The sequence below is a fragment of the Microchirus variegatus genome, assembly GCF_963457635.1.
Source record: "Microchirus variegatus genome assembly, chromosome: 4".
Lineage (NCBI taxonomy): Eukaryota > Metazoa > Chordata > Actinopteri > Pleuronectiformes > Soleidae > Microchirus > Microchirus variegatus.
In genome coordinates, this window is record NC_139805.1 from 33,281,912 (window position 1) to 33,309,876 (window position 27,965).

Below are 27,965 nucleotides of genomic sequence, written 5' to 3' on the forward strand. Positions count from 1 at the left end.
ATTATCCTTATCTTACCGAGATGGAACCTACATTACTATAATATTTATTCCATTTCGAAGGATTATTACCATACAATTGGTGCGTTCCAGTTGTAGTCGGAAGTCGGAATTTCCGACTTGATGGGCGGGCGTTCCTTCAAATCAATGGAAAGAGTTGTGTCGTGTTTGTGTGTTTGCTAACGTGGAGGTGAAGCCACATTCCATTTCTGGAACGCACCATATTTGGTGTTGGCGTGGTCTTCCACGTCTCATAGAGAGAACATACATCCACAAATATCACACGGTAGATTTGAATAATTAGTGGAGCAGCACCTGTGTGTGTGTGTGTGTGTGTGTGTGTGTGAGTGAGTATTATCACGTCAACAGTGTTTATATATGAAAACATGAATGCTGTTGTTTGTGTGTGAAGCCGATCGCTGCCGGCTTAATGAACGAGCTTCACACAAGCTGTCAGCAACACTCTCTCACTTTCTGTGAGGGGGGAAATAGAAATGTTTTTTTTTTTTTTTTTTTTAATCCTTCATTGCCAACGGAAAAAAATAAAATAAAATAAAAAAACAACCTGCGAGCGACTACACAGAGCACAGAATGGCTGTCCGGGGCCACAACGTTATTACCAACCATTGCAACAGGAGGAGGAAGGAGATTGTGCCACGTCACGCCGGGGGCCTCGGGGGGCCCCTCCAGTGCCCTCCTCCTCCTCCTCTGAAATATCACCGGCTTTGAAGTCCACTTCTTCCCCTACAGATACACTCAGGGCCTCAGGTGAGGACAAACACGCCGCGTGTTATTATCCCCACACAGAGGCAATTTGTTTCAATTTGGCTCACAGGGCCGCGTCGTCATGTGCTGTCCCATAGCAACCAAAAATAAATAAATAAATAAAAATGACGCGTGCCACACACGTGAAACCTATGGCCTGTGTGTGAGGTCATTTGATTTGAGTCATTAGATCGCTCATGAATTAGTGAGTCGCGTAAAATGAGTTGGATTTATTCGGAAATTTTAACGATAGAGCCCTTTGTTCAAGAAGGAGGAAATCTCGTCGTCTTCCTCCTGAACCAGGACAATCATGGAATCCTTGATGCAAACGGATGTTCAGTAAACGCTCGTCCTACTCGTCCATGAAGACGTCCTCTCTACGACTGTGTGGACAAAGATGGGTTTAATTTGAAAGGATTCTTGCTCCCGTCGTGACGTCATTCCACCGCTCACATCTGCCAGATTTTTTAAAGTAATGATTCTAATCCAATTCAGAGGACACGCTCCCGCTTTTATTTTACAAAGAAATATTTGGATGTTCTTTATTTTGAGTGTGTATTCACTCAGACCCTTCAAACCCAATACTGGAGTAGTAGATTATACAATAATAAGAACATGTTTGCCCTCCAATATTCAGAGAAGATTTTGAGATTCAGAACTGAAATTGACGTAAAAGAGAGGAAAAGGAATCGCTTTATGGAAGAAAAATCTACATCAAATATTCCTCTAATATGTTCCCGGTCTCAACTGTCGTTAAAAAACTACTTAAAGGTGCATTATGTAATAAATCTAAAGCCATAAAATCCTCCTAATATGTCACAGAGACTCAGGAATAATGTCCATATAACAAACTGAACTCACCAACAACAACAGTACAGACAAAATATTTGGATTAAAAAAAAATCTTTTGCAGACTGCAAATCATGTTTTGGCTTCATGTGGCGCCACCTACCGCCATCTACCAATCATTGCAGTCAGTAGAGTCTCAGCTGCCGAGCAACCACGGGTTGCCAGTTACGTCAGAAAACCAAACCTTAAAGACCTCGGTATTTTGAATTTGAATGTAGTAACCGTTTTTGGCCACATTCATACATATGGCACCTTTAAGTAAATGTTAAATGAGCTTTTACCTTTTACTTATACTTCAGTTTAGACCAGAACTACAGTAAAAAAAATCCTACTTTCTTTGCTTAAGTGGAGAAGGTCGAAGATAGTTCCTCGCTCAGAACAAGTCGCCCTCTCATCGGTACATCGGGAAGAAGATAGTCGGTCCTCGTTGGTTTTCTCGACTGCTTCATACGGTGGCCGACAGGGGCAAACGCACTGCAAACCCCAAAACACCAGCAAATAACAAAACCCCAGCAAATATGTACTGGAAAAGTTTAAATAAAGTTTATAAAAAAAAAAAGTTTTGGCCCAACACTGCGAGTCAACAGGTTGGTCGAACACCTGCACGACAGCGCCCCCACAGACCTGGAGAACTTCCGTTTTGTTACTTGCTGGCGTTTTGTTATTTGCTGGTGTTTTGTTATTTGCAGTGCGTTTGCCCGTCAGCTACCGTAGCTTCATGTCCAAGAATTGCGTTTGCCGAGAACAACAGAGGCGACGTTTGGTGTCGTGTTAGAAATATTGGCTGTGAAAACCTGCCACAGGGTAGAAAAGAAATATTTGAGCCCTTTTTGTTATAACAGCAAAGTTTCTCCTTCGTATTAACCATCGTATAAGAGGCCTTCTGGATTTTTGGCTGTAGAATCGTCCATATCTGGCAGTTATTGAACCGTTTAGGGATTACGGGGCTGGTGAATCTCGTCTGCGATCGGACGGTCGTTCCTGAGATTCTACCGTAATTCTCTCCGGTATCCAGTCATCCGTCCATGGATGGATCCCTGGACAGATCGGCAGTTTTGAATGGTGTAGATATCACAAACGGTGCAGGAGTTTACAGTCATGAGAATTACGCGTGATGACAAGGCTTAGATATTTTTTCCTCCCCCTGTGGCCATAGAAAACAGAGCTGGAATGGATCTTAAAGCGGACCTAGACCGGAAGTTGCAATTAACGCTGTTTTTTGGTGTGTATCTGCGTCATTACCTCGTTTAAGAAGCCCTGAAGGTTCTAAACAAACAGTTCAGCCACTGCTGAGAACGCTGTGTTTTATTGTAATCTCGGGCTCAGCGAGATCTCTAAAAAAAACCTGGTCCGGTTATGTAAACACCGGTTCTCCTGAACAGCAGATCCTCCTGCTCCGGGCACTAGTCCGGGCACATCTGGTCGCGTACATTGAACCGCAGAAGAAGAATAACGTCCGTTGTGGAGGTGTTTCACGAGCGACAGTGTCTTCTTGGTGAGAGAGTTGAGTCTGAAATATCGCGGCTGGGCAACAGCGTCAGAAAAGACAGATTTCTATCGGCTCGTTTACAGCAACTAGGAGGTTTTTGAGCATAAAAACAAGTTAATGTATGTAAGTAGACCTCCATAACTAACATATATGTGCAACAGGACCACTCTATGTGAGCTTTAATAATGATGTCTGATGTCCGGTCAAAGGTCACGTCGTTCCTCGGCCCTCAGATTCTATCACAGGATCTTCCTTCAGACGTCAAAGCTCCTCAGGAAACCACAGGAATCACTTTGTAGAAGCTGATAGCCATCTGTAAAATCGATGACATCGTTTCCGCTTGGAAAAAACAAAGTGAAGAAGAGCTCTGGATGAAGCTGGAGCGTCACATTCAGGTGGAGAAGTTCTCTCTCTGCTTCATTCCCTCCCAAGTCCAGACGTTGTGAAAATATAATAAACCCCTATTATAATTATTATTATTTTTCACAACCAAACCCTGAAATCTGCTGAATCTCAGGTCTCAGTGCTGGACGTGGTCCTCTGAAAGCTGCTGATGCCTCCTACCTTCAGTCGTGGGGACACACAGCTTCCGGGGATAACTCCTCCCCCTTTTTTTGTCTCCGCTGCCCCGCCCCCCCCTCACCACCTGACCGGACCGGTCTTTGTCGACTCGTGGTTTATGATGGAGATTCCTGGCGTCTGCATCATAACCATCGCTGCTCTGCCTCAGTGGCCTCACTCACTAATGACACGTTACACCAGGGAAACACCAAACTAAAGCAGGAAATGATTCTGCTGACTCACTGGAGTTAATCGTAGCGGGGACGAGGCATTAATCACTTTTAAATTGCTGTTTGTAATATTTCCAACCGCACGAGGCTGCAATTTTAATGAAGTGTCTTTTTTTTTTTTTTTAAAGGTAAAAGGTTTAGATGATGATCTTCAATTTTTTTATTTTTTTTTGTCCTCATGCAAATTTAAACTTAACTGTCGCGATAATTTTCCGCAAACCACAGATTTGTGTGACCTCGTGTTTCGGAAACCAAATTTCTGTGTCTTATTAAAACATCCACAGATGTTCACATCACTGCGATGGTGTTTTAACCGCACAAGTGAGGATAATTATAATGAAAATAATAATAATAATCATCATTTTCCGGGAATAAATGTGGTGTCAACTGATTGCAGAAATTTAATTGCACTTATTTTTGCATAATTGTCCACAGTTTACTCTACGCTATTAATCACAAAATGAATCTTTTGTGGGTTTTTTTTGCATCTCTTCTAAATGCATCTTAAAGAGAAATACGTTTTTAACCCTCTCATTAACATGGGAGTGGAAAAAGATGCTTGCTTTATTTCCGAATTATGAAAAATATTGTCCAGAATAAAAGTCAAACCTTCAACAGGCTAAAAAATAAAAACATTTACAGGCATATTGACCTGAATATGACATCATAACAGTCACTTATTTCATTTACCAGGGTCAATGAATGCATCACTTAGCTGCTCCTCTAAACTTAACTCAACGTGGAGTGTTGGATATATAACTGAAAATAACATAATCCCAGATTGTGCATGCGTTATTTGCACATCGATACAATTAGTGGTGTTGAAAGTGATTGGCCGTTAACGTGTTATTATCACTTTGTTATTATCACAAAGAGAAAACTTTGACAGCCCTAGTTTTGGCACAAAATAGTAAAAAATAAATTGTTATTTTCCTCTCATATTATCAACATTCTCTCTGTCAAAAGAAAAACTCGAGCCTTTTTAAGCCACAACACAAATACAGGCATATTGACCTCAATATAACATCATAAAACCAAATTATTTCATTTACCAGGGCCACTGAATGCATCACGTAGCTGCTCCTCTGAACTTAACTCAACGTGGACCCCCTTGATTCAGATTGGCATGTCTACATGACATATTTTTATTTTCTGATGACTTGTGTCCATGTAAACACAGTTAGAGTGTTGGATATATAACTGAAAATAACATAATCCCAGATTGTGCATGTGTTATTTGCAAATCAATACAATTAGTGGTGTTGAAAGTGATTGGCCGTTAACGTGTCTTTGTCACTTTAAACTTTGACAGTCCTAGTTTTGGCACAAATAGTACAAATAAATTGTTGTTTTCCCCGCATATTATCAAAATAAAAACTCCAAATCACCCAATTATTTCATTTGCCAGGGTCACTGAATGCATCACGTAGCTGCTCCTCTAAACTTAACTCACTGTGGACCCTCTCACTTCAGATTAGCATGTCTACATGACATATTTTTATTTCCCGATCACTTGTGTCCATATAAACACAGTTAGAGTGTTGAATATATAACTGAAAATGACATAATCCCAGATTGTTCATGTGTTATTTGCACATCAATACAATTAGTGGCTTGTTATTATCACTTTGACAGCCCTAGCTTTGGCACAAATAGCAAAAACAAATAGTTGTTTTCCCTCATATTATCAACATTCTCTCAGTAAAAAAAAAAGGGTCACGACGATAAAACACACCTGGATGCTGCAACATTTGGTCTCGATTTGGTCAAAAAACTGTGGTCTGCTTTTCTTTTCTTTTCTTTTTGTAATACTTGGTCACCACCGGCCCTTGAAAAGACAACTCTTGCCTCAAATACTCAACACTTACATCACTCTAACAAATGTTGATCTGGCCACAATTTGCCAAAAACATCAAATTTGGCCTTTGTTTTTGTGCATAATGTACAAATGCAACACTGCTGGCGGTTTGCAGAAAAAGTCAAATATAGCGACTTTTTTTTGCTGGTGTCATATTCTGTCCCTCAGCGGCTGCTGCTGCTTTATGGAGGGAAAATCAGTCAAGAAGAATAAATACATAAACGTAATCCGGCTGCGATTGCTTTTCCTTCATTTGCTGTTGCAAATGACTTGTATATAAATGCAAATTGCAGGTGACGAGGTTGTCGATGCGTATTGGTCCGACCGTTAGCTGGAGCTGCTAAATATTCACGTAACGCACTCACAGCAAACGCAGCACTTTATTACCCTTTATTGGCAAATATATTTGGAGTTTTAACTTAGATTTCTTTTGAAATTAGACACTGGAGAGACATTTACGCATCAACGAGGATGTCAGACGGGGGCAACCAAAGATAAACTATTTACTATTACCACAAACCTAATGTTTATTTGTACTTTATTACGGTTTAATCAAGAGAAAAACAGCTGTTTGTGGTGGACAATAACTTTTTGGCGCCACTTCTGTGAGGATTCTAAGTAGGGGTGGGTCGAAATATCGATTTGGTGATATGTCATCGTCCAGAATAATGGTGGTGAAATCTACGTTAGCTAGAAATTCTGCACTTTTAGCTTTTCACGTTAACAGATCATGATGTAGTGGAGTCCATGGCTGAAATATAGCTCAACTAAGTCGTGTTTTGTCATATTTATGCAGAAAACAAAGCAGGAAATGCACTTTCTGATCCCCGAGCACAAGATTGTTTGTTAGCGGTGAATTACGGCGCTTTTCCACGACACAGTTCGAGCACTACTTGACTCGATGTAGTATCAGTCACGTTGTTTTTCCATGACTATAGTTCCTCCTCAATGGGGGCGGAGTCTGCACGAAACTGCCATGACGTGGTTTCATACGCGACACAAACACACAAACTAAACTCTTAGAAATAAGGGTTCCAAAAGGTTCCTTCTACAAGGGCAAAAGAAAGGGTTTTTCAAGGGTTCTTGGTGAAACTTGGCTTTCCTGAATAAAGGCTTTTAAAAGGGTTCCAGGTGGAATCTTTATAAAAAGGTTCTACCTGGAGCCAAAAAGGGTTCTCCTATGAGGACAAGCCGAAGAACCTTATATGGTTCTACTTAGCACTTGTATTTCTAAGAGTGTAGTGAGTTGTAAAGCAGTAGTTTTCGGTGTAACTGAATCATTAGAACGAGTGGATTAAAAAGATCCGTTCACAGGAACATTTAGTGATCATTAATCTCCCTCATAGCGACAGCTTTTGTCCGTCAACTTAGCTGTAACCTAGCTTAACACAGCTAGCCAGGCGTCTGTTAGCCTGCTAGCCAAAAACAGTGCAAAAAAAAAAAGATAAAGTGACACGTTATCAAACATGGGGAATACTGGAGAATTACGTTACCTAACAAACGTCGACATATAATTTGGCCGTTCTACGCTGAATGACGATTAAAAAGATTCGTTCACAGGAACATTTAGTGTTGCTAAACACACCAGAATCCTCAGTTAAATATTTAGAATTTAACGCATGTTTTCATGGACTCTTAAGTCTTTTTAGCTGATCTACAGTTGGGTCGAACGTTGCGCTCATAGCTTTTCCAGTGACGATAATCCCTGACCAATCAGTGGCCAACAGTCCTGGTCTAAAAAACAAAGAAGCAGGTACCAGGTACTATGGAAAAAGCAAAAACTGTGTAATGGAAATGTGCCAAATCTTTATACAGCACGCCGGCACACAAATAATGACCCAAATAAAGCGATGACTGTTATAAAAATACATCTGTAGTGTGCGCTAAATTTAGCCCGCGCTGCTTCTCCTGCAGCGAAGCAGCAGCATCACAGTGCTTTTTTCAGGGCGTGGGCGACGCGCTTTCCTTGGATTGCATCAGAGCGCGAGGAGGAGGCAGCTTGTGTTTGTGTCTCCAGTGAGGCTGAGCGAGTCCAGCCAGCAGTCGCCCGGGTGTTCCATTCATGAAGAGGCAAAAAGTTGTTTTTTCAAGACAAAACAAGGCCTTTGGGTTAAAACCCAAACAGGCCTATTGTTGGTGAATTAGGGCCCAAGTGCTCGATGGCCAGGTGTCGTCAGTTAAACAGCAGGTGTGGGGAATGAGAAGCTTTACGAGCAGCAAATAAGCAGGTGTGTAAAACAAGTAAACACCATGTGAGAGTAAATAACGGGATGCACAAAATGATAGAGAGCAGCTGCGGTGGCATCGCCGGAGCAGCTTGTGGGAGGGGGGATATAAAAGTAAATGAAGGAAAATCAAGGATACAGTTTTGGTTTCAAGTAATCATTTCACCTCCTTCTCTCCCGGCTTCAACACATTGACTTATTCAGCATCAAATAATGAGTTTGTTTTTTTAAATAGGGTGAGAATCGCAGTCACTGATGTGTGTTTTTCTTCTTCCCCCGACTCTTGTTCTCCTGCCAGTCTCGTCTTGATCTGTTTTTGACTGTTTTTTTTTTCTGTCTCTTTCTATCTGTACTAATGGTTTATCTTTAATCTTATTTGCATTCAAATTACCTCACCAGGTGGTACACCGATCAGAGGTAAGAATGCTGGGTACAAATAAAAATACTGTCCATCCTCCTCATCGTCCTCCTCCTCACCTGCTCTTCATCACCTCCGTTATCACCTCCACATTTCTCCATGTTCCGACACTTTCTCTGCCTTCAGCGCGTCGCCTTTAACGTCTGTGGACTTAAAACGGACGCGTGTGCACTTCACGATAATAATAGAAATGAATATAAGCATAAAAGTGACTTCTCTGGTTCGTCTAAAGGGGTTTTATCCTCTTGAAAATGCATTTTAAAACGCTAACCAGAGGATTAGCAGCAGACGGGATCTCATTTAAAACCAGAAAACATACATTTAATTCAAAAAGCAGCTCCTTTGGGGCGTGTTTGTATCAAAATAATGGAATAGGACCGTCATCTTTTGGCTAACTTTTGTTTGTCAACTCCCTGGCTGTAGGGCTACGCTTAATTCAGCTGTTAGCATTCTCGTTTCGCATGTATTTTACGAACAAACAACTTAATGTCACGTTTAGAGACTCTTCTCCACCTCCTAGTCCGACACAAGATCGTTAATCTCCCTCATAGCGACAGCTTTTGTCCGTCAATTTAGCCGTAACCTAGCTTAACACAGCTAGCCAGGTGTCTGTTAGCCTGCTAGCCAAAAACAGTGCAAAAAAAAAAGATAAAGTGACACGTTATCAAACATGGGGAATACTGGAGGATGACGTTACTGAACAAACGTTGACATATAAATTGGCCATTTTACGCTGAATGTCAACAAACATTTTGATTGGTTTAGCTAGGTGCCCGTCTGAAGCTGAAATTGGCATTTGGAAGATACCAACGCTTTGGTCTGAGGAAGTAAAAGCCGCGTTATCGCTCAGTGAAATTCAGTTTTTCGTGTGACAGTCGAAATGTATTGGAAACTGGTTTAAAAACAAATATTACAGCAGCTAAACCGAATGGGAAACTCGCACAGCAGCCATGTTTTAGCTCAGGTGTTGCTAATCACATTAACGAAGGCTCTGTTCAGCTCAGTTCATGTAAGTCAGGACAGTTTGGGACACTGAGTGAGGACGCACCATGAAACTAAAGGTATGTACACATTATATGTGTTATGTGGCCTGATGTATGGAAATAATTGACATCTTTTAGTGCGTTTCATCCAAATGAAACCATCCATTTTAGGTCAGTACAGATGAATTAGCTCTGAAAACTCAGTTATTGGTTTGCGATGATATTGCTCGACAACATTTATCTAGGTTCATGTAGAGATGATGGTGCTATGGTCCCCTGTTAACTCTTCAAAGCGGAGGTGGTAAAATATTAGTTTTTTGTGTGTGTTCATGACCTGTGGAAGCTCCATGGAGCTCATTCATTTGATTAATGACACCAGTGACTCTGTCAGAATGGCTGCTGTGCAAAGAGCTCATTGAAGTCCACGTGTGAAAGCCATCCATCTGCTGTTTCAGTTAGGGAATTTACCCGTCGATGGCTGCAGCCTGTTAGCATTGACAGACCTTTGGAAAGGCAAAATTAGGCTGAATTCCAATTCCTTGCTTAACCCTCAATCTCAAGAATGCACATCTCAGAAAAATTAAGTTGAGGGGCAAGTTTAAGGGCTGTATCGCCCTCAATATTGAGATTTTTTCTAAGACCACCCTTGGGAGCATGGGCTACCCAGAATGCATTGCGTTGTTTTTCACATAACAAAGATGGCGGCGAAAGCGGCGAAACGAGTACGCTACAAATTAAGTATTTTCCTTGTTAATAGAGATATAAAAATGATGAAAACCATTGTATTATCTTAGTTTAGGCCCATATTATGGATTACTGATGTCATTGTTGCGTAACATTTATTTTTATTTTACGATAATAGCCGGCCGGTGCGGACAAGCGAAGTTTGCTATCGTTTACTTTATAGCTTATTACGGTATTATATTTTTTCCAACCTAATAACTTAACTGACAAACGGATCGTAATAAATAATCGTGACGTAAATGTGTTCTTCTTCTTCTTCTTTTTTTGGAGTTGACAGACTGGACGCAGCTTTCGCGTTATTCTGTCCCCTACAGTCTGAAGACGTATCTGCATTTAAGGGGTGTCCCATTTCTAAGTGACAAAATAACCCTCAACACTTGGTTTTGAGGGCCAGTTAAGATTAGGAATTGGAATTGGCCCTAAATTATGAAATTTTGACTCCCTCCCCCTGTTATCCTGGTCTTCAATGGCTTAACCCAGGACAGTGAGTGTCACAGTCACTTTTTAGGCTGCAAATGATGTTTCATTTAACTGTAAATCTCCTTAAATTGTCCATTAAAACACTCTTAAAACAGCTGAAAGCCAGAGGAAGTTTTGAACATTGTGCTGTTGAGCCTCCATCTGTGTCTCGTATCGTCTGAGGCGGCGCTGACTTCACATTTTCATGCCAGGAGTTCAACGCTCGTGTCCATCAGCATCCGTTTCGAAGCTAAAGAAGCATTTTCCTCCTGTAGGAAAATAATAATAATAGAAAAAAAAAATAATAATAATAACGAAAAAAATATATTTCTAGAATTCTGAAAGTGCAATGAGATGGCAAATCATCAGAAAATGGAAAAGGTGGAGGAAAGAGATTCGGCGGCTGCTGCTCCACGCTCTGCTGGACATCTTCATTACAACTCAGTGTACTGTCATCTGTGGGAGGGACCTGTGTGTGTGTGTGTGTGTGTGTGTGTGTGTGTGTGTGTGTGTGTGTGTGTGTGTGTGTGCGTGTGTGTGTGTGTGTGTGTGTGAAAGAGAGTTTGAGGACATGTCAGGCATAATGTCTTTGTTCGCTGCATCCCAGATGAAGGTCGCTCCTCCTCCTCCTCCTCCTCCTCCTCCTCCATCTCTGGGCTCGTCGTCTCCACCACCACACACATTTTTTCCATTTTTTTTTTTCTTTCTTGTCTTTATTTTTTTTAACCTTAAAATAACACGTTAACGTCACGTCACGTTACAAACCCCATCCCATGCTGAATTTGGAAGGACTGCCTTCTGAAATGTGCACATGATTAACATTTTATGCCTGATTGTCCACTGCAAAACTGCATGGCGTCACGTTCACTGAAGAAAAATCACATTTTATGTCTCACTTATTGAATGTTGGTGTAAATGCTTTGAAGTTTTTATGGAGAAAAAAAAACGAGTGGATATTCCAGGTAAGTTACGGCTGAAATTAAAACTGATATAGAGTTTAAAAATTGGGTTGTCAACACTTTAAACACAGGGAATTATGCACTGTATTACAAGAAAATCAAGGAAAAAATAATCCGCCTGAACATGAGGGGATTTGTTTTGTTGCAAGGCTGCAGTATAATGTTCCTGAATCATCAGTATTTATGTTTTACTCACGAAAAACACACAGCTTGTATCTAATTAATACACATATTTCAGAAGTTACCAGGTAGCTTTTGCCAAAGTGCCAATAAATGAGCCAAGTTGAGCCTTGAAATACACAGTAGACCTATAGGCTCACTATTTGGCAAGCGACAAATCTCTGTTGCCAGATAATGCGTCATAGCTGTTTGTTAATGAGTAATAAAGTGTTCACAAACTGATTAAACACTATTTACGAATCCTTCGTATGATTGTAAAGCGGTGCCGTTACGGCTGAATTTGAGTGGACGACACCAGGTTGCTTTAAGAAAAACAAAAAATTGATTGGTGGCGCTGTGTTACATTTAAAGCAGTGGTTCTCAAAGTTTTGATACCTGAAGGCCAATTTAGGAACCCAACATTGGACTGAGGGCCGCGAAAGGGAAAAAAAAGAAAAAAAACTGAAAGAAATCACATTTGTAATAACTATGGCGTCAAAACCGACATACTATACTACGTTGTCCAAAATGTGACAATTTTTTTGAAAAAAAAATGTTGGTCCAAAATTTGACAAAAACGTCATACTATACTATGTCGTTCAAAATTTTACAATTTTTGGGGAAAAAAGTTTGTGGTCCAAAATTTTACAAAAACGTTGTACAATACTTTGCCGTCCCAAATTTGATTTTTTTTTTCAAAAAAAATCGGTCCAAAATGTGACTATTTCTTTGGGAAAATATTTAAATGCCAAAATTTGACAAAAACGTCATACTATACTGTGTCACTATGTCATCCAAAATTGGATGGCCTAGAGAACAAAAAGTGGGAAATGTTCACAATATTGCACACGACCATATACTTGATACTATTTATGATGCAACATTAATGTATTAATATCAAAAACAGACATTTATTTTAAATTACATAAATAATAGTGTGGACAATTGTAATTAAAATGTGTGCCAGGAGCCGTTTCGGCCACTGCCGTTCCTAATTATGACCGAATGTCTTATTATTACTGTTATAAAAAAACATTGCTAGCAAACATATATTATATTCTATCGCCTCAGCTACACACTGTGTTTAAAAGACAGTGAGGTCTTCATTATAACATGATATTAAGTGGGGGGGCGCATGTAATCAATTGGGGGGGGGGGGGGCCGCCAGTTTGAGACCCCTGATCTAAATGATAAATGTTTGCACCTGGAATGGCTCTATACCACTTTACAGGGTATCTGATCAAACCTTTATCAATCTGATAGAGTTGTCTTTTTTACCCTTTTATGCATTTACCGCTGAGACATTAAGACATTTACAAAAACATAATGAAGCGACTCCTATACAGGAGAAACTATTCTCTCACAACATGCTCTGGTGTCGTCCGTTAGTGAAGCATTTGAGTGATATTTAGGCTTTTTGGATGTGAGCCGTTGTGAGTGTGTGTGATTGTTGACAGATGGTGTGTAAGTGCAAGTGTGTATTTTGTGATGCCGACGGGGATCCCTGACATTTTTTCGCCCTCCCTCCCCAGGAGCTCTTCAAATCGAGAACAGCGAGGAGTCAGACCAGGGCAAGTACGAGTGTGTGGCGGTCAACAGCGCCGGGACTCGCTACTCGTCACCGGCCAACCTTTATGTTCGAGGTAAGATTCCCCCCCGTTGACCCCGCGGCCCGAACCTTTGTCCCCCCTCGTTGTCGTTCAGGTCACCACCTCCGGCGGCAGCGAGGCCTCTCTCGTCGCCTCTTCTCGACTGCTAATACTGGAAACTGAGTCCCAGGATTGAGCCGCAATGAAAACCCGACCTGTCGATGCCTCCACGTCTGTCTGGTCTCTGTCTCCCGGGCAGTGATTTATGTATTTTTGCTCCACTTCCTTGTTGCCTGACTTGTGCAACCTCATGGTGGGTGGGTGTTGATGGCGATGGGGGGTGTTTAGACTCCTCAGGGGTGAATGACAGGTTGGCTGCGGTTCTCGTCTTTTGTGTTGAGGGTGTGTAGAGGGTGGGTGATTCCATCTGCACACCTCTTCCCCTCCTGTACGGCACCATGTGGGGGGGAGGGGGAGGAAGGTTCAGGAAATTCCCCTGGAAGCCGTCTCCAGTCGGCTAAATGTGCTGCAACAGAAGCCAGCAGGGTGAAAGCGAGCCTGCGGGCGCTCTCTCATGAGCAGACCTTGTCAACAAACAACTCAATTATCCTCAGCCCGTATCAGGTTCTCAAAGGCAATTTTCTAAGCAGAGTGAGTCATTACATATTTAGTCTCTTGTTCACTTGACACGTCCATTGACGATGCTCTTTGATGTGGGCTCCCCCTTAAGAAAGTAAGGTCAGAGCTTCTGCATTCCGAACACATGTACTCCTGTGATCTTCAGAGCCCTTTTTCACGGCGCGTCCTACTGTTTTCCAACGTTTTCTCACCAACCCACGGAGATTTGACAACTTGATAGCTGCAACATTAGAGATGCGACATGCGTCGTTGGGCATGCGAATATATTATTTTCAATGTGAGCTAGCCGTGCCATCGGGACGGGCATCCTTTCCATTGTGACGGACCGAGATGGTAATATCTTAAATTTTAAGAATATGATTTGGACTTTGAGGATTTGTTTTGATTCATGGGTCACAGAGGTTGGGCAAAGTGACTCGAACATAAACTGTGAACATCCAACATCCATAAAGTTCCTGAATCAGATGTTCTAGGACATTGGTTCCTCAAAGTGCGGCCCGGGGGCCAATGGCAGCCCGCAGAATCATTTCTGGCGGCCCGCAATGAATTACAGTTGATAGTTTTAATCCAGGACGTACTAAGCTTGTTAAATGTTTATTGGACATTACTGGATACAGACCAATAAGTGTAAGCAAAAATACTGGGTATTTCTATATGGTGAATTTTAGTGTATTATTGGGTTATAAGCTGGTAATAAGCAGGTAGCTACAGCCCCCAATTACTAGCTATTTACCCAGTAAATATATGGTAACAGAAATGTGTTACTTGGTATTAACCTGTAATTAGAAGGTAAGAACAATGGCCAAAATACTGGGTAATGCTTAAATTACATTATATTAACGCTTATATTACTTAACGCTAAACTGTAGAACTGCAATCTGGTCATTAAAATTATTACAAATGAGATTTGTTTCTGGTTTTTTTTTATTGGCGGCCCTAAGTCCAATGTTGGGTTCCCAAATTGGCCCTCAGGTATCAAAACCTGATCAAAATCAGAACCCCTGTTCTAGGAGATGCACAGGCATAAGACAAGCGTCAAGTGTAGTCATCAAGTGCACATCTTGCCAGGACGCCCTTTTGGCCAACTACAGAATCTTTGAATAAAGGGACCCAGTCACAAACTGGTTTGTCCCTTTGCACGTTTGTTGATGCGTTTACATCACGTTAAGTCATTTTGGATCATTGGTCTGTTTGGTTGTAGGTTTATCTAAGAGGTCGGTTGGTCACGCCACTTAAAAGTGGGTGACGACAACCTTTCCAGTCTCGTACTCAAACTTATTCCAGTCTAGTGTTCATCAGGCCACACTTGAGGACCTTCTCTGGTGTAAACACTGACCAGGACCAGTAGTCCTCATGGAGACCAAAGCCCGGTCATAATGAGGCAACACCTCATTTCTGAAGGAAGTTTAGGGCTAAGATTTGAAATTTTGGGTAGGTTAGGGTTGGGCACTAACCGGTAGGGGTGTCACGATCTCGAATGTAAATCGACCTTCAAAAGGAAAGGTGGAATTGAGGATTTAGCTGCGCCCCTAGTGTTTTGTCCTGCATGCGTAACCAACTCCCGCTTCCCTGATATCACCGGTGTGGAAATATGTTGCGTTCCCGCAAGTTGTTTCAACAAAGTTTGCGTTGACGACAAGAAAACCACGGTCTGTCAACTGTCTTATGAGTATGTAGTAGGGATGTGAATCTTTGAGTGGCTCAGGACTCGATTTGATTCCCATTCTTAGGGTCACGATTCCATTCAAAATCGATTCTCGATTCAAACGATTCGAATTAATGCATTGCATAGTGTGTTAAGGCAAATTATGGCATCAAAACAATACAGTTTGTATAAGATAATGTGATCACACAAAGGCAAACTTAAGACAAAAGTTAACATTTATTCATTCTTAACAAATAAAAACTTAGTTACTGTACACAATAGTTACTAGCATAAATAAAAGCTTAGGCTAGCTGGCTTTTTCTCCCAGAAGTTACAAAAATAAACTGTACACAAATAACACAATAACTGGTGTTTTGTGTGGTTTTTCAAAATAGAAAAAAAAAATTTTTATCTAAAAAATCGATTTTTGAAATTTATGAATCGATTCAGAATCGTGGATGATTAGAATTTTTTCCCCCGACTCCTAGTATGTAGCAAAGCACATGCATCATTAGGACGTAGATGTTACTATGACAACAGGTCCCTTAACACAGACATCTCTTCTGACCTCATTTGGAGCAAAACTTCCTCAAAATTGAAGTCCAACTAGCGTTATATTTGTGTTTGTAGCATCAGACCCTAGATTTAAGTGCTTATTGTGTGAATGACATGACACCATGCGGACAATCAAGATGGGAATTAGAAGATTTAAATGCGTTATCATGACATAAAACCTATGATCCTAGATTAAACGAGACAAGACTAAAAATGGCAGAAACCATCTGCGCTAAGAGAAATTAGAATCAAGGATTTGGAGAACGGTGACGGCCCAACAGTGTCCTAAGTGGAATTGCTGCACAACACTGTGTGTTTGTGTTGGAGGGATACATATGTGCGAGCAGATGTACATTTTTATCCTCTCACCACAGCAGATGTACCAGATCACACGACGGCTCATACCTGGGGTTGAGAAAAATTGCCTTTGAGAGCCAAAGTAAACAGTTTCCAGGAATATTTTTTTCTTCGCTGGTGCATGAAAATTATTGTTGGTTGTCAAAAAATATAGTTTATCTCTAATGTTTTTTGTTTTTTTTCCTTTAAAAAAAAAAAGCACAGGACGGAGCAGAGCCGCAGCCAACGCAGTCAGATAATGAAGTAGCTGTTTGTTATTTCTGCCGTAACCTTTCACATTTCCAGGTGTGCTGCTCGCTCATGTTCCCATTAACATTTCACACAGTGTTGCTGCTCTTTTTTCGTTTTTTTTGTTTTTTGTTTTTTTTCCTCTATTGCTCTCCATGTCGCTTCACTTTCTCGTACATTCCTCCTCGGTCGTCTCATGTGTCGCACACTGTACACACTTGGTTTGTGTTCATCGCTCAGATGCTTATCCTTCGATCTGCACATGAAGGCAGCTTCTCGCTCATTGTTCTGTGTGCTCCTTGTTTTTGTCACGTGACAGACAAGAGAATTTTTAGTTTGCTTTGCCGTGTGTGTGTGTGAGTGTGTGAGTGTTGTGCACCAAAGACACTTTGACTCTTAGCGCGCTAACGCTACAAAGGGACAAACAATGACGTCAATTGTATACGCTAGCTGTGCTCTAGGTGAGAGGTCAACGCCTGATCGTATAGACCCCTTGGCAGCCCACGTCACGCGCGCGTCACCTTCTCTCTACTGTGCACGTCGGTTAGCAGAAAGCGCTATTGTGAGCAACGCGTCAACATGTCTTGTTGTGCTGTCGGTTGTCGGTAACGAGACAAAGACAAAAGCCTGAAGTTTTACCGGATTTTACCGGAGTTGCAGCCCTTTCAAGGCTAACCGGAGACGTCTTTTGGTTGCAAGACACGTTCATTCTTAGCATCAGGTAACAAGCTAACATGAATGAAGTAATAATTAGTATGCATGACAATGTTAAAAAACAATGTTTGAGAGCAACAACGTAATTAAACTCAAGTTTGAGTCAAACTAACGTAGCTTAGAAGCTAATGTACTCCGGTTGTTTTGCTAGTTGTGTCGAACTTTGTATGCTTTGTCGGTTTAGAACCTATTAAGTTCTGTCAGATAACTGTCATCCATCTTAATAGGCTCGCTGCGTCGGCTAGTCATCGGGTTATTGAGATGAGCAGTGCTACAGCTAGGTCGCACATGAATATTTGTACCAAAATGTTTCAAGGGCTCTTGTTTTTGGAACAACTTTTGTTATTATATCCAAATTTCTGCATGCAACCTTCATTCCAGGTATGCAATTATATTTAGCATAGTAGCCTCATAATAGACTTGCTGTCTGGTTGTTGCTAGGCTAGGCTAATCACCAGGTGTTCCTCCATCAAGAATGAAGAGTGCTGCAAGAACAATTTGAGTTATTAAATGAAATATGCAGTGATACCCAGGATAGGTTTGGCTTGGAAGGATCCACATGGTAGATTTAGATTTGTTGTCAGGCTGGGAGAACCCATTAGGACAAACCTTCTGAGTCTTTGTCTTTGTTGTAAGCGTTAGCGGTAGCTCCAGATTTGAGACACAGCTTCTGAATGCTGCCTATGGACAGAGGTGTTGCCCATGTTTGCCATAGCAAAGAATTCCGAGTATGCTAGGACCGGCATAGTTTACCCAGTCATGGTAGGCGCCTATGTGTTGAGGGATTAAAAGCAGCTAATGGCTATTTTCCAATATACACTTCTAGCTCTACTTGACTTGACTCTCTCTTGTAAAGCAGTTGTTTTTGGTGTAACTGAATCATTAGAATCAGTTGATTGGCTAAATACACCAGACTCCTCTGTCAAATTATTGGCAATTAAGACATTTCCTTTGCTAAATGTTGGAGCATGTTTTGTTGGATTTTTAAATAGTGATGTCAAACGCGTCAATGGCGTTCAACGGAGTCAACGTTAGCGCATTTCCATGACGACTGACCGGAAAAAGACGCACGTGACGCCATGTTTACGTGACTCCCGATTGTTAAAATGAGTCTGTAAGATAACGCTAAACACATACGCTAACAGCACACATACGCTAACAGCGCTAAAAGGAGCTAAACACGACGTCATGCGCGTCTTTTTCCAGTCAGCCGTCATGGAAACGTGTGTCGTGCGTTAACGCGCGCTAACCTATTGCACAGCACTCGTTTTTAAGTCTTTTTTAGCAGATCTGCAGTTCAGCATTGTTGGCACATTAGGTACCATCTCTGATGGAAAAGCAAAAATAAACGAGTCGAGCCATCATGGAAAAGCGCCCTGAGTGGTTGGTTTCCTCAGCTATAGAGAATAGCTTCACCTGCCTCGTAGATTTACAGTAGCAAAGCCTGATAGACTCTGAACATTACGTTTCACAGAGATGTGTTCAATGTACTGCGAAAGAATTCTGTTCGTTGATAAATGTGTTTACTCTCAACAGACCCGGGCACTGGCATTATTTTTGATTTTATTTTGGGGGGGGGGGGGAGTTATTAATGCTGAAATTACGATGTCGTAAATCACGCTGTCGATTCTTATGAATAGGACTCACTTCATCAGCAGTAAATATTTGCGCTGTAGCAAGTCACTGCAGTCAAGACATTAATATCTGACTCCGTGTCCGACGTTAAATCATTCATCAGCCTCTCCTTGGAACCGGCGGACATTGGAAATATAAGTAGATAAAAATGTATTTTAGCGGCTTTATCAAAATGCACTCGTGGATTATGGCTTAAAGAGTCGGATAACTGTCGTCCACGGTTAACAGACCCCGCTGCCTGATCGCTGCTCACGAGAGGGCTAATCGTCGGCGTTATTCGTCCACGTACGCGTCGCACGCGCGTCCGCGCCGAGTGTTTGACTCGTCCTGTCAGGGGCAGCAGTGTTTACGCGCTCATTGATTCTCGGGGGCTCACGTCGGCCTGAGCCTCCACCAGAGTCAGTGGACGCTAACACACACATATAATGAAGTCTGGTTGTCAGTGAGGACACTCAGTGTGTGTGTGTGTATGTGTGTGTGTGTGTGTGTGTGTGTGCTGAGTGAATTCAAGAGAAGCAGTGTTTATGTTACAGTAAAGGCCTTTGCACATCATCGATTGTCGAGTTCCGATATGGGTTTTTTTTCCAACAGGCAGCTGCCAAGTGATGGAAATCAGATCAGCATGATTCATGTTAACGTTATATCTTAGTCCCTAACCCTAATCTAGACCCAATTTTAAAGGTGCATTGTGTAATAAATCTAAAGCAACTGGCCATAAAATCCTCCTAATATGTCACGGAGACTCAGGAATAATGTTCATATAACAAACTGAACTCACCAACAACAACAGTACAGCCAAAAATATTCGCATTAAAAGAAATATTTTGCAGACTGCAAATCATGTTTATGTTTTGAAATCATGTTTTGGCGCCACCTACCGCCGTCTACCAATCATTGCAGTCAGTAGAGTCTCAGCTGCCGAGCAACCAACAGGTTGCCAGTTACTTCAGAAAACGAAACCTATAAGACCTTGTTGTTTTTAATTTGAATGTAGTAACCGTGTTTGGCCACATGGCTATTTTCCAAGACACTTCTAGCTCTACTTGACTCGACTCTACTCTTGTAAATCGGTTGTTTTTGGTGTAACTGAACCATTAGAATCAGTTGATTGGCTAAATACACCAGACTCCTCTCTTAAAGATTGATATTTTAGACATTTCCTTTGCTTAATGTCGGAGGATGTTTTGTTGGATTTTTAATATTGCTGTCAAACGCGTCAACGCTAACGCGTTTCTATGACGACTGACCGGAAAAAGACGCGTGTGACGCCACGTTTACGTGACTCCCGATTGTTAAAATGAGTCTGTAGAGTAACGCTAAACTTTAAAAACAGAGGCGCGCATACGCTAACAGCACTATAAGGAGCTAATGCAGCTAACGGCGCTAAGTGGTCAACTGTGCCTGGACAACGGTTTCGCAGCTCGTAAACGTGATGTCATGCGCCGAGCAACCACGGGTTGCCAGTTACGTCAGAAAACGAAACCTAAAAGACCTCTGTGTTTTGAATTTGAATGAAGTAACCGTTTTTGGCCACATTCTTACATATGGCGCCTTTAACACTAAAACAAAGCCAAAGAAAAAAAAGAGTAGAGTCCTGTATTTTTTTCCTGTATCATGGAAAAGCGCCCCCTAGTGGTTAGTTCCCTCAGCTACAGAGAATAGCTTCGCCTGCCTCGTAGATTTACAGTCTGAACATTATGTTTCACAGAGATGTGTTAAACCTACTGATGAATGTGTTTACTCTCAACAGACTCTGGACCTCACAGAGGTAGAAATACAAGTACACGCAGTTTTTAATATAATTAAATTTCAGACCATTCACCATCAACGGCAATCAGTTCTCCTGGAATAACTTCGCTTTTTGAATAATGCTACTTGTTTTTGCTTGTTATACGGCTATTTATTAAACCGTAACATGCATATTTTCAATAAATCAATAAAAAAAATATGTCCAAAAATGTCCAAACCTGACCTGACCCATCGGAGACCGTCCGTGCTCTAAACCGAGCTTCAGAAAACCTGAACTCTGGCTTTAAACTTCATCACTTCACCACTTCTGGACAGAATTGTTGCGATGTTGAACATTTTGAAGAAGCGATTTCTGTCCCAACCAACCGTTCTGAGGTTTGGACGAAACCCGAGCTCAAACTCAGGCAATTTGACCTCCTGAAGAACAGGGAAACGTTTTTACACCCTTAGAAATAAAAGTGCTAAGTAGAACCATGTAAGGTTCTTCTGGCTTGTCCTCATAGAAGAAACCCTTTTGGAGGGTTCCACCAAGAACCCTTTTAAAACCCTTTATTCAGGAAAGGGGTTTTAAAGGGTTCTCTGGATCAAAATGGTTCTTACTGGAACCGTTAGTGTTACCAAGAACCCTTGAAAAAAACTTTTTTTTCTGAAGCAAATGGTTCCAGGTAGAACCTCAGCCCTTTTGGAACCCTTATTTCTAAGAGTGTGCTCATGTGAAATCACATTATTGATTGGATCCAGGTTTTGAGAAACCTTTATGAACCTGGAAAAAAATATGTGGTTTGCAAAGGCTTTAAGAGTGAGATTAACACTGATAATTTTAATCTGTCTAATTCTGCTTTGACTTAATCCTTCATGTGTGTGTTCATGTGTGTGTGTTCATGTGTGTGTGTGTTCTCACTCATGAATGGATAAGCAGATATGTGCCTGTTTTACTCTCTCTGTTTCTCCTTGTCTTCTTCCTCTCACTCCTTTTTTTTTATTTTCTTTACTTTTTACCCCTCCTTCCTTGTTCGTCTTTTCTTTTAATTATCATTCTTTTTAATTACTTTTTTTCACCTTATTCTTGAATCCCTCCATCGTCATTGCACTCCGCCATCCAAAAACACAAATCTCACCACTCAGATCAACGGGAAGGTTGGTTTATTTCTCTCTCTCTCTCTTCACTCTCTCTTCACTCTCTCCTCTCTCTAACATGGAGGCCTGGCAGACTGGAGCCGTGCTGCGCCGGCATCTCGCTGGGCGCCTCAGGCCCGTCCCGGCCTCTCTCTCTCTCTCTCTCTCTGTCTGTCTGTGTCTCTCTCTCAGGACCCTAACCCTACAGCACAACCCTCTCCCTGTCCTCTCCCTACTCCACCTCCACTCCACCTCCACAGTGATGCTGTCTTGCACTTCTCCACCCATCGCTCCACACTTCCTGCTCCTCTGAAATTCTGTGAATTAAAAAACAATTAAGGAATCTTTTTTTAAATAAGCATCAATGACGTCTAGTGCTGTGCAAAAGGTTAACGCACGGCGCGTTTCCATGACGGCCGACCGGAAATAGACGCGCGCGACGTCGTGTTTACGTGCCGCGACACCGGAGTGCAAGGCACCGTTTACCGGTTAGCTCCGTTAGCCGCATTAGCTCCTTTTAGCGCCGTTAGCGCGCCTACAGTGGAACAAACCAGAGCCACTCAAACATGACGTCACGCTCGTCAGTCGTCGTGGAAACGCGCCGCGCGCTAACGTGCGCTAACGCTGACGCCGTTAATGTTTGACAGTCACGTTTTTAAAGATGGAAAGCTTCTGTTCGTCAAAGCCAATCACAGGCAGAGTTGTCCTGCACTCTTTTTTACTCTAATATACAGTCAAAACAACATATAAGAGCAAATTATACCTGATACTGTCTGTGTTTTAGCGTCTTGGTCAGGCTGGATGTGATTCAAGATGGCTGCTAGGGAAGTGAATCTTTTGGTGGCTCACGATTCAATTCGATTCCAATTCTTAGGGTAATAATTCGCTTCAAAATCGATTCTTGATTCAACCGATTCGCTTTAACCGATTCGCTTTAACCGATTCGCTTCAAACGATTTGCTTCAAACGATTCTCAATTCAAAAATGTATACAATGCATAGTATGTTAAGGCAAATTATGGCATCAAAACAATACAGTTTGTATAAGATAATGTGATCACACAAAGGCAAACTTAAGACAAAAGTTAACATTTATTCATTCAAAACAGATAAGAACATAAATAAACGCTTAGGCTAGCTGCATTTTTCTCCCAGAAATGACAAAAATAAACCGCTGTTTTGTGTGTTTTTTCAAAATAGAAACTTAAAAATATATATATATATATATATATATAAATATATATATATTTTATTTGTTTATTTTTAATCGATTTTTGAAGTTGAATCGATTCAGAATCGTGGATGATTAGAATGGCAATTCCTATGTGAATCAAATTTTTCCTGACAGGCCTGGATCTTTGCTCTAAAAACTTTATTTCCAGAGCACTAACCCTAATCCCTAACCCAAAATTAATAAAAATATAGTAAAGTAAAGCAGTAAAATAGCAACATAATACATTCATAAAATGGTAATAATGTAGATAAAAGTGTCCGGGGTTGACTTTTCTTACCCTGAAGTGAAGTTTTAGTGACAGTCTAAGACTAAATATTTCATATATATATTTATCATGTCATATTTTTTTTTCATATTTGTGTCATATCAACAATTTTTCTCATTTTGTCAGTGAAAAACGGTCATTTTTTCATCTGGTATAAAGTGGTCTAACCTAAAGATCATATAGATCATCAAATGTAGAACACCAAGTCTCCAAAGATACACATTTAATGCAATGAATGCATCCATTTTCTACCACTTTATTGCCAAGTTTGCCTGTTTTTAGACCGAAAATCAAAGATTAAAAGAGTTTATTGTCATGTGTGTACACTCTTAAAAATAGAAGTGCTAAGTAGAACCATATAAGAATCTTTGGCTTGTCCTCATAGGAGAACCTTTTTGCAGGGTTCCACCAAAAACTCTTTTAAAACCCTTTATTCAGCAAAGTAGTTTTATAGGGTTCTCTGGATCAAAGTTTTTGCACAGTTAAACTAACTACACAGTCAATAGCATAATCCATTCTCCTTAACAACATGGGACACAGAAATCATCATATTCACCCTTATGCGACTGTTTCTTACCATACTATACTTCTGACAGAACAGAACCTTTCCATCACACCCTGAGCGTATATATATATATATATATATACGATGTTCAGTGTCACAGAATGTCGGTGTAGCGGCAGCGTCACATCCCCCCCCATCCCCCCCTCTTCCTCCTCCTGCATGCAGATCCTGGCTCTTATTGACTGCACTGATTCAAAGGCATGGCTCGTCTCATCTGCTCTCCGACCATCATCACACCGAGCAGCAGTGCTCTGAGCTCACACTGCTCTTATCTGTGTGTGTGTGTGTGTGTGTGTGTGTGTCGGCTGGGACGCTACACACACACACACACACACAAATATAGCCTGAAATGTGTTTACAGCTTTTTATGGGACTCTCGCTGCTCCATCACTAATAGGAGAATGTGGAGGAGCTCAGGTTGAGGGGGGAGCGAGCGACGACCGCAGCCCCAGTTGAAAGTGTTTGGTGCAGCGTGCTGATCATGTTTGACTCCACTGAGACAGTGTTTTTCTGTTGTTTCCTTCATGTCTGAGGTCAGAGAACACACACACACACAGAGAGAGAGAGAGAGATGCTGCATGCGAAGCAGAGGTCTCGCACTTTATTTCACATTTCAGCAGCAATATTTGAATAAATATTGGAAAAAATTTCCCGCAAAGACAAACGCAACATTCTTGTTCAGCCCAGCAAGTATTGTGAGTTTAATGGAAGGAGCAGATAAAAGGGATTTGAATTTAGACGCTGCACACACGGCTGACTGGCAACCTAAATACAAAAGGCAGTGTAGAGTGGCTCAGATGTAACATTCACTTTTATACATATATATATATATATATGTATATATGTATATTTATGACACAATTGGAACATGAACTATCATAAGTCTCTGAAAAATATCACTTTCAAAGTGAGATGATAATTCAAAAATGTTGTCAAACTTCATTCAAATATATAATATTATATATAGTTAATGTGATTAGTTAATAATAAATCAATTAATTTATGATTTTTTTTTCATTGAATTAGGTCACCTCAATTTAATTTATATCAGGAATGTAATTATTTTTTTCTCTTTATATGAGTTTAAATGAATAATTAAATTAAACTTGCTGTACGATTCCTTTAAGTTTAATTCAAAATCACAAGTTCAATCTTAATTTCAATAAACTGGGGGGAAAAAAATATTTGCATAATGCATGAACTCAAAATGAACTTAAATTGAGTAGACTAAATCAACTTCACTAATTCAGGTACAATTATTTTGATTTCCATCTTAATTTAACTCAATTTAAGCAACTCAATTTGCGACAGAAAGCCCAGCCCTGAGGACTGAATTCAGGACATTGTTTGATTAATTTCTATCACAGAAATGGACATTTTCTATACATCGCTTGTCGTCATCACCCGATGTGAGCGATGCTTAATTTCCATATATTATCATCCTCGCAATTACTTTGTACGTAAACTCAAACCGCCAAATATTAGCATTGTGTTTGTTGTGAATGCGCGATTACACCCCGTTAGCCTAAGGGCAAATGTAGATTTGTCATTAATTTTGATTGGCACGTTGGGTACAATGCAGCTCTATGTATATAATTCACAAAAGCTAACTTTTATTTTCATCTCAGCTTTAAACACAGCGTTACTAATGGCTTAATGTGCTTTGCTTCGCTGTTCTGTGATGCACTTAGTGTGGCCCATGGCCCATGTTAGCTGCTACAAGCACATTACTACAAACATGACACAGGAACTCCTGGCTGTGTTAGCTGTTACAAGCACATTACTACTAGCATGACACGGGAACTCTGCTTTGTTAGCTTCCACTAGCATATTACTCTTAGCATGACAAAGGAACTCAACTGTATTAGCTGCAACCAGCACATAATTATTGGCATGACACAGTAACTCAGCTGTGTTAGCTGTTACAAGCACTTTACTACTAGCATGACAAAGGAACTCTGCTGTGTTAGCTGCAACTAGCACATTACTATTAGCATGGCAAAGGAACTCAGCTATGTTAGCTGTTACTAGCACATTACTATGGAAAATCCCAGCTGTGTTAGCTACGACTAGCGCAATACTACCAGCTTGACACAGGAGCTCACAGCTGTGTAAGCTGTTACAAGCACATTCATACTAGCATGACACAGGAAGTCCCAGCTGTGTTGGATATTACTAGCACATTACTACTAGCATGACACAGGAACTCCTGGCTGTGCTAGCTGTTACTAGCACATTACTATGGAAACTCCCAGCTGTGTTAGCTACAACTAGCACAACAGACTACCAGCATGACACAGGAAGTCCCAGCTGTGTAAGCTGTTACTAGCACATTCATACTAGCATGACACAGGAACTCCCAGCTGTGTTGGCTATTACTAGCACATTACTACTAGCATGGCACAGGAAGTCAGCTTTACTAGCATGTTACTGCTAGCATTAAACCAGGGATTTTGTTAACTACATTCGCAAATTACTACTCGCTTCTTTATTGTCAGCTGTTAGTTGCATTGTGGGTAATGAAGGCAACAGGTTAAAGGAACAGAACGTAAACAAAAAGAGATGACATCAGCTGTGTTGTTATGTGTCCTTCCACTTCAGGATTGATGTTGTTCTTATACGGGTGGTAACAGTTGTCACGTGACTCTTTCTGTGGGGTTATAGCTGTAGCTTGATTTGAATGTCAGTCCATTGACATGCGAGTCACAGCGTTTCTCTCAAATGGGATATTGTCAATCACTGTCCATGGATCACGAGCACGGAGCATGCTGCCACTTCACCCGCGCCGCTGCATGCTTTCCATGACAATGAATGCATTACCTCTGCTTCACCCACCCACTGTAGGCGCTCCCTCAACTCCAGCCTTTCCTTTATTAAGACGTTGTTTACCTAAAAAACCTTCTTCACTCACCTCCTCCTTCCTTCCTTCCCCTCCTCCCCCCTCTCCTCTCACTTTCTCTAGCATGTCGATAAAGATATGAGTATGTTTGTAACCTGTCTGCTGTTACTAATGTGCATCTGATATGACGTCGTCGTGGTGACGAGCTCAGTCCAGTTCACCTGGAGCAAATGTAACACACTTGTAACCAGTGACTCCTCCATGTAATCCTCCATGTCCATGGGTAACACCAGGGTTCCTAATCTGACTTAATCCCCTCAAAACTGGCCAGTACTTTGGTATCGTAGAGCATTTGCTGCACTTGTTATCACCTCACCACCTCATGCATCTCAGTGTTACGCGACACGAATCCAACTGAAGCCGTTTGCCATTGAACAAATTAAGAATATTACCGTGACAATGTCAGAAAAAGGTCAAAATGGAAACATTTCTTTCCTCTTGTATTGCCCCAACATTTGAGATTATGTTGACATTCTGCAACTGTATAAATCTCAGATTAATAGGAAAGTAATTAAGTTTTTAATGTACCATTATGCATGTCCCATAGCCTAAGAATCCCTCAGCAGTAGCATGTGAGAAGCTACACATGAATATTAATCAGAGAACCAGAGCTCCACCTCAGGCTAACCAGAGTTTACTTCTCACCGTAATCCAGCTTACTTCCCAGGATTGAATAAACATGACCAAATAATGTTGACATAGCTCCAGGTTTACGCGTTCTTGTGTAGCATTGATAATAAACATGAATCCACTTAGTGAACAGAAGGTTGATTTATTGTATGATGAGTGTTGGACTCATGCACAATAATAGAATTTGCCAATTTGCCACATGTTTGGAATCAACTCTGTTTATGATTTGAAAGGTCCTGCACTTCCCTCACTGACAGAGTTGAGAGGCAAACAACGTTGTGATGAAATTTTAATTTTGAAATTGAACGTTTCCACGACCCTTTTGGCTCTCGGATGACAGAATTATGATGCATTGACTTTAGGAAAGTCCCCATTCCACTTTCTGTAGTCCAGTCAGGCTCATTATTCTGGGGTGGCTCCACTTCGTCCTGCATTCATGTCGTGTAAAAC

At 41.1% G+C, this 27,965-nt stretch overlaps 1 protein-coding gene across 1 annotated transcript in view; it reads left to right on the top strand.

Moving 5' to 3' along the window:
• ptprfa (protein tyrosine phosphatase receptor type Fa) overlaps positions 1-27,965 on the top strand; it is a gene marked incomplete at both ends in the record, with an annotated part of 258,404 nt that overhangs the window by 75,355 nt on the left and 155,084 nt on the right. Inside the window, one exon of the mRNA XM_083887919.1 lies at positions 13,229-13,339. Coding sequence (XP_083744045.1) covers positions 13,229-13,339 — 111 coding nt within the window. The remainder of the gene's footprint in view (positions 1-13,228; positions 13,340-27,965) is intronic.